The following is a 12,636-nucleotide window of genomic DNA, read 5'->3' on the forward strand; positions in this document are numbered from 1 at the left end:
TGCGCACAGTCCGCCTCACTGACTCGCAGAACCAGTTGGTTTGGCCCAGCTTCTTCTCCTTCTTCTTCTTCTTCTTCTTCTTCTTCTTCTTCTTTTTCTTCTACTACTGCCTTCTCACTGCTGTGTGTGCTGCTGTTGCTGCCTGGTGCTGTCAACCTCCACAGAAGAGAGAAGAAGAAGAAGGCATATCCCTCCCTCTCCTCTGTTTCCAATTTGCCTTCACTTTCCTCCTCGCCGGCTCCATTGGCTTCCGTGCCGTGCCAGTCAACTCGCCTCCTTTCTCCCAGCCCCGAGTTGAGCAGCAGCAACAGCTCGGAAACATCTGGCCGCCGCAGAGTGCCCGTCCCTCCGCCTGCTCACCTCGGCTCGGCTGCCTGTTATGGAAATTAGTCCAAAGTCAATCTAGTTTTGTCTCCGGAGGGAAAAACGAAGGAGGATTTGACGAAGGAAGACGTTGGACCGTGTTGTCTGTAAGTCTTAATACCGGAGTCCGATTAAAGGAGGCTCAGGAGGGGAGAGGGTGGGTTAAAAAGTGGCTAAACCTTCCTTAGCATTACTGTGTTGTCTCCTCGCACTTATAGTTGCTATGTTAGCCGTTCGCTGTTTTAACGGCTGTTGTCATAGCACCGGGGCCTTCAGAACTGTAAATAGCGCAACATTGTAGCTTCTTCGTGTTCGATTTACTTTTGTTAGCCATGGTTGAGCTACAGCTAGCTGCGTGTGTGTGTTTCTTTCTGTGTTTGTTGTGTCTTCTGCGAGGAAATTCTTGTGTTGTCACAGCTCTGCCTCACGTTACTTTGACTTTTTATGCTAATTTACAAACTGTCAGTGTCGTGGTTGACTATCTAGGGCTGATTATTATTAAGTTAACGCGTGTATTAGGGGGATTCTTGCAACAAACGTATTGACATAGGTGGAAGAAGTACTCCGATCTTGTTCGTAAGTAAAAGTAGAAGTACCAGAGTGTAGGAATACTCTGTTAAAAGCAATCAACATTTTTACTCAAGTAACAGTAGAACAGTATTGGCATCTAAGTATACTTAAAGTACCAAAAGTACTAATTGTGCAGATTGGCCTTATTTTAGAATCATAAATATATTGAGTTTTGATTATAATTAGTGATGTATTAATGTGTTTAACACAGCTGGTAAAGGTGGAAATAATTGTAATTACTTTATTCAGCAAAGTAACTAAAAGTACTACGTTACTGCAGTGAAGTAAAAGTACTATATTTACCTCTGAATTGTAGTGGAGTAGAATTACAGAGTAGCGACTACAATTACCTCAAATTGTACTTAAGTACAGTACTTGAGTAAATGTACTTAGTTACTTTCCACCCCTGCTTATTGATCATTGAGGACCTGGGTGTGACCAGGTGTTGGATTTAGCGCTGTCACGGTGTTAACATGTCAAACTAAAACAGAAAATGAAATCGTTTTTATGAAGCGGCTTTCACTCTGATAAAGTATATCGGGTAATTAAATGTCTCAGACTTTGAGAGCAGTGCTGATTTTAAACCTAAGCTTATAACATATTGTAGAAGTTGGATTTGACTGAATATTATCAACAATGAAACTATTTACAATATTTGTTGTTGTCGGTTTGTAAGAGAAAACCAGGGAAAAGTGATATCATGCAGGAATGTTTGCGAACTTATAAATGTATTTTATTGCTATTATAAAACAAAGCAAATATAACATTTCATATATTTAGCTCAACACTTGTGTGCTTAAATAAGTGCCTTTTTATCGTGCCTTTATTATAGGCATCTGTATACGACTTTTAAACTTGATTAAAAAGGTTTCATGGTTAGATCCGGCCACAATATTAAATCGAAAATAAAAGCAGTTTTCTTCCTATACTCGCATTTATGAAATATTAGGAAATTCTCACGCTTCAAACGTGACTTTTGTTTAAAAACGAAACCAACCGAGGCGGCTGTAATAAGCTGTTCTCCGGCTTATTAGGCTCGTATTGCTTTTGTTTACGACTTGCTCTCATCAGGTTCTTTATTACTTGTTCTCATTGTTTCCTCATTTCATTTTTGTTCCTGTCAGTTGTCCGAAGGGTCCGAACAGGCAGGGGGGGGGGCGATCGGTGGGTGGATGAATAGATGAATGAGTGAATGAATGAATACAAGACGAGGCAGCGGCGCTGAACCGTAAAGAAGTGGAAAACAATATCAGCTGCGTGCGTCTGTCAGTTGCAAATATGCTGTGTTTGGCCTTTGTTTATGGTTATTGGAAAGAGACAGAGGCATGGACAGAAGTATTTCAACAATTAACAAAAGTGTTTACACAGAACATCTGTATCTTCTGTGTAAACTTTCCCTTTTTGATAAGCAGTTGTGGGTACACTTACACTCCTCTGTTTTACATAAATCAACATCCCACTGCATTTAGTTGACCTATGTTTTTTTTCTCCCAGAGAGAGAAAAGGGGGAGAAACGGAGACAAAGTTGTGTGGTGTTGGTGTTGGTAGAATGAAAGAGGAGTCTGGTGGCAGGAGTGTAGAGGAGGCAGCATATGGCTGTAGAAAGAGCACAGCTGGAGGTAGCATCTCCATCTGAGGATGATGTCAGAGCAGCTGACAGGCTGCCATCCACCCCACCTCCTCCTCCTCCATCCCTCCACCGCCTCCACCCCTCCCCAGTCCTTTATTGTGAGTCTCAGCGGCAGCCTGGGAGAGTTACTGCTGTGTGTGTGTGTGTGTGTGTGTGTGTGTGTGTGTATGTGTGTGTGTGTGTGTGTGTGTGTTTGTGGCTGCCGATCAGCGCCAGTTAGGAGAAGGAGGAGGAGGAGGAGGAGGAGGGAGGTGGTATCTCGTTCCCCCTCCAACATCTCCTCCACTTTGCATCTGTCCCTCGCAGTTTGAACAGCGTGTTTTTTTTTTGCCTGCCTCCCTCTTCTTCTTCTTCTTCTTCTTCTTCTTCTTCTTCTCTCCTCTTCTACCCACTCATTGATTCAGAGAGAGCAAGCGAGGAAGAGAGAGAGAGAGAGAGATACACAGCCATTCCCAGCCAGAGAGCCAAGCTATTCTGCTACAGTGGAGTTAATCAAGTTGATGCATACTGCTGCAGGTATTGTTTTGTGTGTGCATGTGTGTGTGTGTGTGTGTGTGTGTGCGTGTGTGCGTGTGTGTGTGTGAGTGAGGCAGAGTGAATAGAGTAGCAGAGTCTGGAGTAGTTATTTTGTTGTGCTGTGAGGATCTCCGGTGTGTCAAAGCAGTGTGAGCGCGCTGTGTGAAGCTACTGGTGAGTAGTAAACTGGTGTTTGTGCTGCCTGTCCGAGGTGTAGCTGCAGTCCGGGAGGTCTCGGCTAGCTTTTAGTTTGTTGTCTGATGAGCTGCATTTTAAACTACTTGTTTTGCGATTTGTTTTGTTTTTGTGTTGTCAGGCGTTTTGTGCAGTCGCTTATTAATTGAAAGCAAAGTTACAACTGAGAAAATGTTATTTTAAATTGAGCTTTGTTATTATGTTTTGCAATTTTATTCATTTTAACATTTTAAAAGAAAAATGAAATCCTAATTAAAATGTTTATTTTTTTACATTTTAGTTAAAAAAAAGGACATTTAAGACATTTTCTTTTTAAAAGTGTTGAATTCAAACGAATAAATAAGCTTTATTTTCTTAATAAAATACCTAAAAATGTCTAACTTTAAGCCAATATCTGCTATTTAATCCTATTTATCTAAACTGTTTTTTTTTCAGTTAATTCTAACTCTGTAAAATTACTTGAAAGCATGTGCGGTCTTTTCTCCCCTCCTGCCGGCTGGAGTAGAGGAGACTAATTTAGAAGTTGCAGATTTGAGCTGCCTGAATTGGCTAGACAGCTGTAATCGCACTCCCTCCTAGTCTTAATCTCTTTATCTGGCTAGCAGCTGCCATATGGCCCCCGTCAGCTGGATCAGATGTGGGTAAGCCTCCCTCCCCGGCCATCCCAGCCTCACCCTCTCTCCCTCACCCTCTCTCCCTCCCTGTGCCTCCGTCAGACCCCTGCCTGCGCTAACTGGCCGTCCTGGCCGGGTGACGGGCTGCTGCCCTCCTGAGCCTCCGCTGACGGCTCCCTCCCCACCAACGCCGTCTTTATTTTTAGCCATCTTTAAGGATTAGGATTGATGCTGTGACGAGCAGGGCACTTACAGTGATTGTATTGTAAATCTTCTCTTCTGGGCGGTGGTGGTGGTGGTGGAGTTGAGGAAGAGGGTCGTTTCTACTACGGGGTCGGATGTGCGGGATTTTTTTTCTTGTAATATTCAGATGGTGTGTGAAAGGAGGAGGTGGCAGAGGGGTTTGACTGGACAGAGTGGGTGGGGGGGGGGGATGGAGGTGGGAGGTGGGAGGTGGTACACCCTTGTCCCTGTAAGCCCCCTCATTAAAAGCAGTCTGAACGAGCCGGAGGGCGAGCACACACACATATACAGGACACACACACACACTCAGTCTCACACACACAGGGACATTCTTGGTTTAGCTTCATTCAAATGAGGTGATTTAGCTGCTTTGGTTAACACAGTGCGGAGCGGGACCAATGTATTTTCTCAGGCAGGACAAATTGACTTGGTTAACAGGTGGGACTTAATGATTTGACATATTTCAGCCTTGTAATCACCTTCTGTCAGCTGATATTTAGTTGTGCATTTATTCTATCAATTAGATCAATTACACCTGCAGAGCAGTGCTGCAAGTTTTCAGCCTTTTTTTCCCCTCTTCTCTCTACTGATCTCACGCGTGAAGCCGGCGCTCGCAGGTTAAACAAGGGACAAGCTGTTTTGTTTTCAGCTGTGCGATTTCAATTGGCCAGTTTTCCTGCTCGACTTAGCCTGTGGAGGTGGTTGGTAGGTAGGCTGGAACCTAAGTGTGTGTGTGTGTGTGTGTTTATACGTGCGGACAGTGTGTACAGCTGAAAGCCGGTTACCTAAAAGGGCTGTGCCAGGCCAGGCCAAAGTGGGTTAATAAAAATAACCAGCGTAGGAGCAGCGACAATCCAGGAGTGCAGGCAGAGGAGTTAGAGAGAAACAGAGAGGATCGCAGAGACAAGAATCTGTCGCTGCTGCTTTAACAGAGATTAAGTCTGTCTGAGGGTAACAACTGAATTAGTGATTATTCTTTCATTATTGTTATATTTCTTTAAATCTAATAATCAGTTTCCTTTTTTCCCCTTTTCTATTTTTAGATTGTAAACAAAGTAAATTATGAATAGAAATAACATCAAGATTTTGCATCGTTGAACGTATGCATGACTTTACAGCTACCTGCGTGGTGCTGAGCAGAAATATTTCTATTAATGTTGTGAGTGATAAGAAATCCTATCTATTACTTATTACTAATATACATATGATATTTAAATATATTCCAAATATGTGGTAATGTTTCTGCATATTTTAGGGTGTATTTTTCGTAGTATTTTATTTACATGATTCAGTGTTTAAAAATGTTTTTAATTGACTTCTGTGTGTCTCAGTTTTTACCGACCTATCTTCTCCTGCTGCGTTTCTTTTCGCCCGCTCGTCGTGTTCTCTGTAGATTGTTATCGGCATCGCATACCATCTGTGACTTTGGCATTTGTCTCCTCTTTTTTGCATATCTGCAATTTTTTTTTAGTTGACCTCGTTTAAAAATAATTTTGTTTGCAGGAATTATGAAATTATGATAATCACACAGCCACGATTTGTACACTTTACGTGAATTGTATCATACTTTGAATTTAACTTGTCTTTTGCTGCTTTTCCGTTCACGTTTTTGGTTCCTTTTTTTCTTTTTGCGTATTTACCTTCATAGAACAAATACTGAACGCTGAAAACACATTTTTATTGAAAACACAACACTTAATTAAGAACTTGCTAAACCTATTTAATAACCATCAGCTTTGACATCTCAGATCTTTATCAGATGTATCTAACGTTGACTCTCTCTCTCTCTCTCTCTCTCTCTGTGTGGCTGCAGGTTATGAGGACGGCAAGATGGAGTTCCCAGACCACAGCAGACATTTACTCCAGTGTCTAAGCGAGCAGCGGCACCAGGGCTTCCTGTGCGACTCCACGGTTCTGGTGGGCGATGCTCAGTTCCGGGCCCACCGGGCTGTGTTGGCCTCCTGCAGCATGTACTTTCACCTCTTCTACAAGGACCAGCTGGACAAGAGAGACGTGGTGCACCTCAACAACGACATTGTCACAGCCCCAGCTTTTTCTCTGCTCCTGGAGTTCATGTACGAGGGCAAGCTGCAGTTCCAGGACCTTCCCGTGGAGGATGTGCTAGCAGCGGCCAGCTACCTGCACATGTATGACATTGTCAAGGTGTGTAAGAAACGTTTGAAGCAGAAGTCCCCGACCGAGGCGGACAGCACGCGCAGAGAAGAGGACGGCGGCTCCAGCTGCTCCGACAAGGCCGACAGTCTCTCAGAAGGATCCACAGGCCGGCCTGCTACTGCCGACCTGCTACCCAGCGACGAAGACGAGGAGGCCAAGGCCGAGCGAGGAGCGATGTGGCTGAGACTGCCGTCTGCAGACAGATCAGGGACGCCAGCCACGGCTACAACCAGCCCGGGGCACACAGAGGCGGAGACCCAGGCTGGGGAAGGATTGAGGGAGGGGGTGAAGCGGCTCTCCCCGGCCGGCAGCCCCTCCAGCTCCACAGGGTCCCTCTCGCAGCGCTCACACCGCTCCGTCAGCTCTCGTGGAGGGCAGCGGGGCAGGAGGGTGTCAAACGATGCAGCCGACTGCGTCCTGGACCTGTCAGTCAAGCCGATCGCCGGTAGCAACCACAGCAATCACCACCAGTCGTATTTCAGCGGGGCAGCGACGCCAGACAGGCTCCAAAGCCCATTGGCTGTGAGGGTGAAGGTGGAGAGGGGCGTAGCTTCGGAAGAGGAAGAGGAACTCGGAGGTGGGGACTATGACATGGAGCACAGCGGCATCACCAAGGCCACAGTTCCCATCACCAATGGGGGCCTCGGGCACCACGGGGTCGGCGGGCCCCTGTCGGCCCAGAGGAGGCTCGGCCTGGAGGCCCACCTGTCCGCTCTGCGAGAGGCCTCCCTGGCCTCAGAGATGGAGCGGGAGGAGAAGCCCTCGGCCACAGCGGACGACGAGGACATTCTGGGGGGCGAAAACGAGCGCGCCCAGGCCGAGGTGGCCAGCATGGACAGCGCCCTGCTGCCCTACGTCTCCAACATGCTTTCAGCTCAACACACTCAGATCTTCATGTGCCCGCTGTGCAACAAGGTGTTCCCCTCCCCGCACATCCTGCAGCTCCACCTCAGCTCCCACTTTAGGGAGCAGGAGGGCATCCGCGCCAAGCCCGCCGGAGACGTCAACGTGCCCACATGCACCATCTGCAGCAAGACCTTCTCCTGCATGTACACGCTGAAGCGCCACGAGCGGACACACTCCGGAGAGAAACCCTACACCTGCACCACCTGCGGCAAGAGCTTCCAATACTCACACAACCTCAGCCGGCACGCCGTGGTGCACACGCGTGAGAAGCCGCACGCCTGCAAGTGGTGCGAGCGGCGCTTCACGCAGTCCGGGGACCTCTACCGACACATCCGCAAGTTCCACTGCGAACTGGTCAACTCAATGTCGGTGAAGAGCGAGCCGCTGGCGCTGCCTAATGTCAGGGACTGGGCGATCGAGGACAGCTCACAGGAACTGTGGAAGTAGAAACACACTGCAGGGTTTGATAAAGGGAAAGAGCGGAGAGTGAAAGAAGGGCAGAGAGGCATTGGGGGGTGAAAGGGAGAAGGCAGAGTTGATATGAGGGGTTCAAGAGAGTCATGTTCGTGTGTGTCGCAAAATCTCATTCAATTGCACTTTAATAGCACATGAAAATGTTACTACTGAGTTTTTTTGTTGTTGCTGTTTGGGGTGATTTTGTTTTGTTCTATTTTATTCTGAACTCTTATTATTATTTGGCGTTAAGTTCTGTTTTGGTGGTTTTTATTGCGTCTAAGGACGAGGGTCCCGGAGAGAATGTCTCGCCTTCTGGGAGAGTTTTCACTCCGTTCGTGTTTCATCTCAGACAAAAACACTCCGACGCTGGCCCCAGATCCTCAGACAGCAAACGCCACCGCAAGAGTTCAGGTCGAACACACTGAAGTGAAAATACAATACACTAAACGGGTACTGTGATCAGCACACACACACACAGTTTGAAGAAGTGTGTGTGTGATACTGCACTACTCTGGCAAAAATTTCACCTGACGTGCGTGAGTGTGTATGAGTGTGTTTTGTGTGTATTAATTTTATTTTCTACTGGCATGGAGGTGTGGTTGGCGAGGCGCTTCTCGCTCTTTGGTGGTGTGTGTTCAGGGTAACGCTGACTGACTGACAGACTAACTGATGGCACTCATGCAATGCACAGCCTCCTTTTTTCACTTCCAATCAATTTGAAGTATTTTCTAAAAATGAAAAGACCTTTACAGATTATTATAATAATTATTATTGTTATTAATAGAATTTTTTTCTTAAATCTAGCTGGCAGTCTTTAAACCATCTGTTGTTGGAAAGGTATTTAATTTAAGGTTGTTGTATATTGTTCTGCTATAGTTTTAGAATTTAAATCCGTTACATTTTTTTAAAAATTAATTATTATTATTATTATTTTGTTACTTTTTTTGTAATGGGACCTGCTGTTGTTGCATGATGTCCAAACCTGTATATTTTAAAATACAAATGTGAATTTGCTGTATTACTGTACACATTGTAATTGATCAAATATTTGACAACAGGCTTTCTTTTTCTTTTCTTTGTGAATACTACTCCAGGGTGCAGTCTGTTGAAAAGCTGAATATATTTCTCACGACGTTGGGGGAAAAAATGCATGAGAATTTGATTTTGTCTTAAACCTTTTTTCAGTTGTGGTTTTGGCATCAGGCGGTGGGTGGGAGGTGTTGAACGTAAAACTTTTGACCGTGAAAAGTTGGATTTTTCTGCTCGTTGTAGTTTCTGTCGCTGGGCTCGTAGAAGAATGTTACCGAATGTGTTTCCGTCGGGTGCTGAAGCGATATGATGAAGCATTTTAAGCCTGTGTGTATATGCACTGATCTCTCTGCTGCGTGTGTGTGTGTGTGTGTGTGTGTGTGTGTGTGTGTGTGTTTATGAGTGTGTGGCTTGGTTATTACCAGTCAATTTAAACCTACTGAAGATCTACGTTCACCCAGCACTTCCTCCTCCTGCTCCTCCTCAGGCGTTCAATGTCTCCACTGCTGTATGTTTGTTCTCCACCTCTAATGTCTCCGTCCTGTCTCCAGCTATAGACCCACGTCGAAAGCCATTTCCTAATTATTTTTGCTCATTGGGCACTTACTTCAGGTCTGTTGAGTGCAGTTACATGGCTCTGGCTTGGCTTTGGCGTGAAGAATAACAGAGAAAAGAAAGAGGAGCTGTCCTGCTGAAAGTTAAAGGGTTAGATATGTTTGTGCTGAACCCGTACAATGAAGTGATGTGAATGTGTTAACACGTCCATATGTGCGGGTGTGTGTGGGTGTGTGTGTTTTCCTCTTAAAACATAATCCTTACTCCGTGGTCGATGAGAGAGAATTGGCATGCCTGAATGCACCTTTTTAAGCTAAAAGACAAGAAATCAGATTTTTTGCTGAAAAGATGCCTTTGTTAAAAAACAAAAACATTTCTGACGCTATGGAAGTATTTGATACTGTAAAGCATTGGGAAGTTAAAATCATATAGAAATTCATGGAATTTATCAGAAAATGATATTATATTTTGATCATATGATTGGAAAACAATTTTCTTTTGTATGTGAATGTTGTGTTTGAGTCGGGGGATACACTGGTTGATAATTTTTCAGTTTTTTCAACTCTAGAATTTTGTTAGAATTTAAAAATAATGGTCAAGCGTTTTTACAATCTGGAAACATTTGACACAGAGATAATTCAAATTGAACGCTCTACATTTCCCCTCACTCAGATATGTGTGTGTGTGTGTGTGCACGCCCCCAGTGATGTGCATGTGGTGGTGGGGGGCTGGGGGGGGGGGGTTGTCTGTGTTGCCCTGTCATCTGGTGGCACCTACAGGCTTTGCCAAGGCAACAGTGTGGTTGACATTGCGGCAGTTTGCACCGCATCGTCTAATTTTTCTTCTCTAAACGTTATTCCTCCGCTGCATATGGGCTCACTCCATCCTGCTGTTGTTTTCATCATTACTGCTGTGTTTTTTATTTGTTTTGTTCTGTTCCTCTGGTTGTACTTGACCGCCTTAAACTGCTGTAGTCCGGGCTGTTTTTCAAATGTTTTATTTTTAAAGTGTGAGCGTGGAGGGGGGGAGGGGGGAGCGATGTCAACCGCTCAAGACGCTGTGAAGTATCCGCCCCGACGAAACATCTCCATCTTTTGCTGTGCTTACTTGAAAACAAAAGGGGGAGTTTATTTTATTTTTTATTTAAAGCAAGGTTTAAAAATATGATGTTCAAATGTCATAGACAGTTTATGGAAAAGGTAATGGGGGGAGGGGGGGTGGGCGTGAAGTGACTGAGTCTGTTTTGAAAAAGGACAATCACTATCTGGGAAAAAACAAGCAGATTTTGATTCAGATATATTTGCTCCCTCTTGAGATTAAGAAATGTCTTTGCTTTTCTTTCATGTTCCTTTTTCAGATGTAGTCATTTTTAGCTTTGACAATCATAGTTGGGTTAATTTTTTTTTTCTCAAGGGGAGTAAATTCTAATTGTGTTTAGTTTTGTAATTTTTTGGTGTGCTGTTGTTGACATTTTTAAATTGTGTGCAAACTGCAATAAATTATAAGAATCTTGAAATTCAACCTCCTGTGTGAAGATCTATTTTTTCTTGAAAAAAGAAAATCACGGCTCGTCATTATGTATAATTTAACCAACTCATGTGTTTCTACTTATGTTAATGCTTAGCTTCTCCTCTGCCATAGGAAAACTCAGAAATAACAGTATAAAGAAATTCAACATATTTTTAAGCACATTTTGATGTAGGGAAAATGCAGAAACTTTGGTCTTATATGCACCTCACACACTACAGGTTGCAGCAGGGCGAGTGCAGGAGGTTTTCACATCCTGTTCCTTAGGGACTTGCAATGTGGGTGGAAGTTGTGTGTGTGTGTGTGTGTGTGTGTGTGTGTGTGTGTGTGTGTGTGTGTGTGTGTGTGTGTGTTTGAAAACTCACTGTGTGTTGATGCGTGCCTGCACACCTCCTGATATATCTGCTGCACTGGTTAAGGTGTAGGCTGCATCTGAGAAGAAATTGTGCAACAGCTTGTTGAGATTCAACCCCCTGCAACACACACACATACACACATATATACACACACACACACACACACACACACACACACACACACACACACACACACGCAGCCTCTTACTAAAGCTCCTCAAGTACAGTTTTCCAGTAAAGAAATCAGCTTTAGCTAATGTATTGCTGCTCAGTAAACCTGTTCTTACAGATGCTTGAAAAGCCCCTGCACTCAGAGGCCAAGGAGCAGCGTTCATTAGGGCCCAGATGGTCTCTTCAGTAAGCCCCGACGCACACTCACGCGATAAGCTCACGTCTAATCTGTGTGACATTGTCTGATGAATGGCCAGTATTGGTTTAAGGAACTTCCAAGTGGTCAAAATATTTCAGTTTGTTGTCCATTTCAGGAAGAGTTTTAACAGTAACAACTCACATGTCTTAAATTGGAAGGGATTTATGTCACAGTAGTTCATCATGCCTTACATTGTTAGGAGATTTCTCAATGTCTACAATTATGGGGAATATTTACTTGAGTTAAAATGTGCAAAATATTCAAAAAGTCAGTCTTTTTAAGCTACCTGCTCTGAGCGGTGCTTTAAATCTCCATCCAGGTAGACAGCAGACATTATAATAGCAACCCTTCCCTTTGGTTATGCGCTGCTTGGTGATCATTAATTGCAATCTGCAGTGTTGTAAGTGAACATCTGCTTATAGACAACTGCTCGCGCGCTCTCCCTGCGAGGAGGCCGTGCGAGGTTTGTCGTGAATGTAGGTCATTAATTTGTTTCTGTCCTTTGTTTACTTAAGGAAGGGGGACAAAGGGGCAGCTGCAGAACCATTTGGCTGTGCCCAAGGCAGGCCAGCTCAACATGTTGGGAGGCTGAGACCAGCTTGGGCTCCTGTCTGGGGGCCCGGGCCCCTGCACTCTGCGGCTTCGCGTGAGGGAGCGGCCTCTGCCAAGCTGCCAAAGAGGGCTCCCATGTACCAGGAGAGTGAGGAAGGGGGAGATAAAGAGGAGACTGTCATGTGGACTCCAAGCGTCCTGATGTTTGGCTGTTGCTCCACATTTTCAAACCAGTTTCCAGCTCATGTCTTTAAACTGGCATCTGCAGAGTTTGGATGAGAAAACAATCTCCAGAATTTCTTAACAACTCTCAAGATAGATAATCTTTAGCTCTATATGTTACTTTTGAGAATGCAGGACACATACAGTATGTTTATGTATCTAAACAGAGTTATTGTGAATAATAAAAACACAGTAAAGGATTGCCTACAGTAGCCCATGGGTTTTTTTGTGTATACAAAATGGTAGATGAACAAATGTACAGTAATAACAAAGCTTGGTGAAAGCCCACAACAAACAGTATTCCAGCTTTTAGCCTCAACACGCCGACCGCCTTTTCAAAGCAATGCTAACAGCGTC

The 12,636-nt window shown here is 44.5% G+C and overlaps 1 protein-coding gene across 8 annotated transcripts; it reads left to right on the forward strand.

Annotated features, from left to right (window-relative positions):
- The first annotated feature begins 331 nt into the window (after positions 1-331).
- zbtb18 (zinc finger and BTB domain containing 18) lies at positions 332-10,773 on the forward strand. 8 transcript variants are annotated; one of them, XM_079691094.1, is made up of 2 exons: positions 332-470; positions 5,945-10,773. In XM_079691094.1, exon 2 carries the CDS (start codon positions 5,962-5,964, stop codon positions 7,657-7,659), a length of 1,698 nt encoding a protein of 565 aa, XP_079547220.1. In that variant the 5' UTR covers positions 332-470; positions 5,945-5,961; the 3' UTR covers positions 7,660-10,773. The 8 variants fall into 8 exon arrangements, with proteins under 8 accessions (XP_079547220.1, XP_079547218.1, XP_079547221.1 ...); XM_079691092.1 differs by lacking the exon at positions 332-470 and adding an exon at positions 2,968-3,079; XM_079691095.1 differs by lacking the exon at positions 332-470 and adding an exon at positions 3,098-3,253.
- Positions 10,774-12,636: the final 1,863 nt, after the last annotated feature.

The sequence above is a fragment of the Notothenia rossii genome, assembly GCF_949606895.1.
Source record: "Notothenia rossii genome assembly, chromosome: 6".
NCBI lineage: Eukaryota > Metazoa > Chordata > Actinopteri > Perciformes > Nototheniidae > Notothenia > Notothenia rossii.

Coding starts and splice junctions, on each gene's coding strand:
- zbtb18 (XM_079691091.1), top strand. CDS start 4,530: ATGTATTTTCTCAGGCAGGACAAATTGACTTGGTTAACAG. Junction 4,570..5,944: donor CAAATTGACTTGGTTAACAG/GTGGGACTTAAT, acceptor GTGTGGCTGCAG/GTTATGAGGACGGCAAGATG.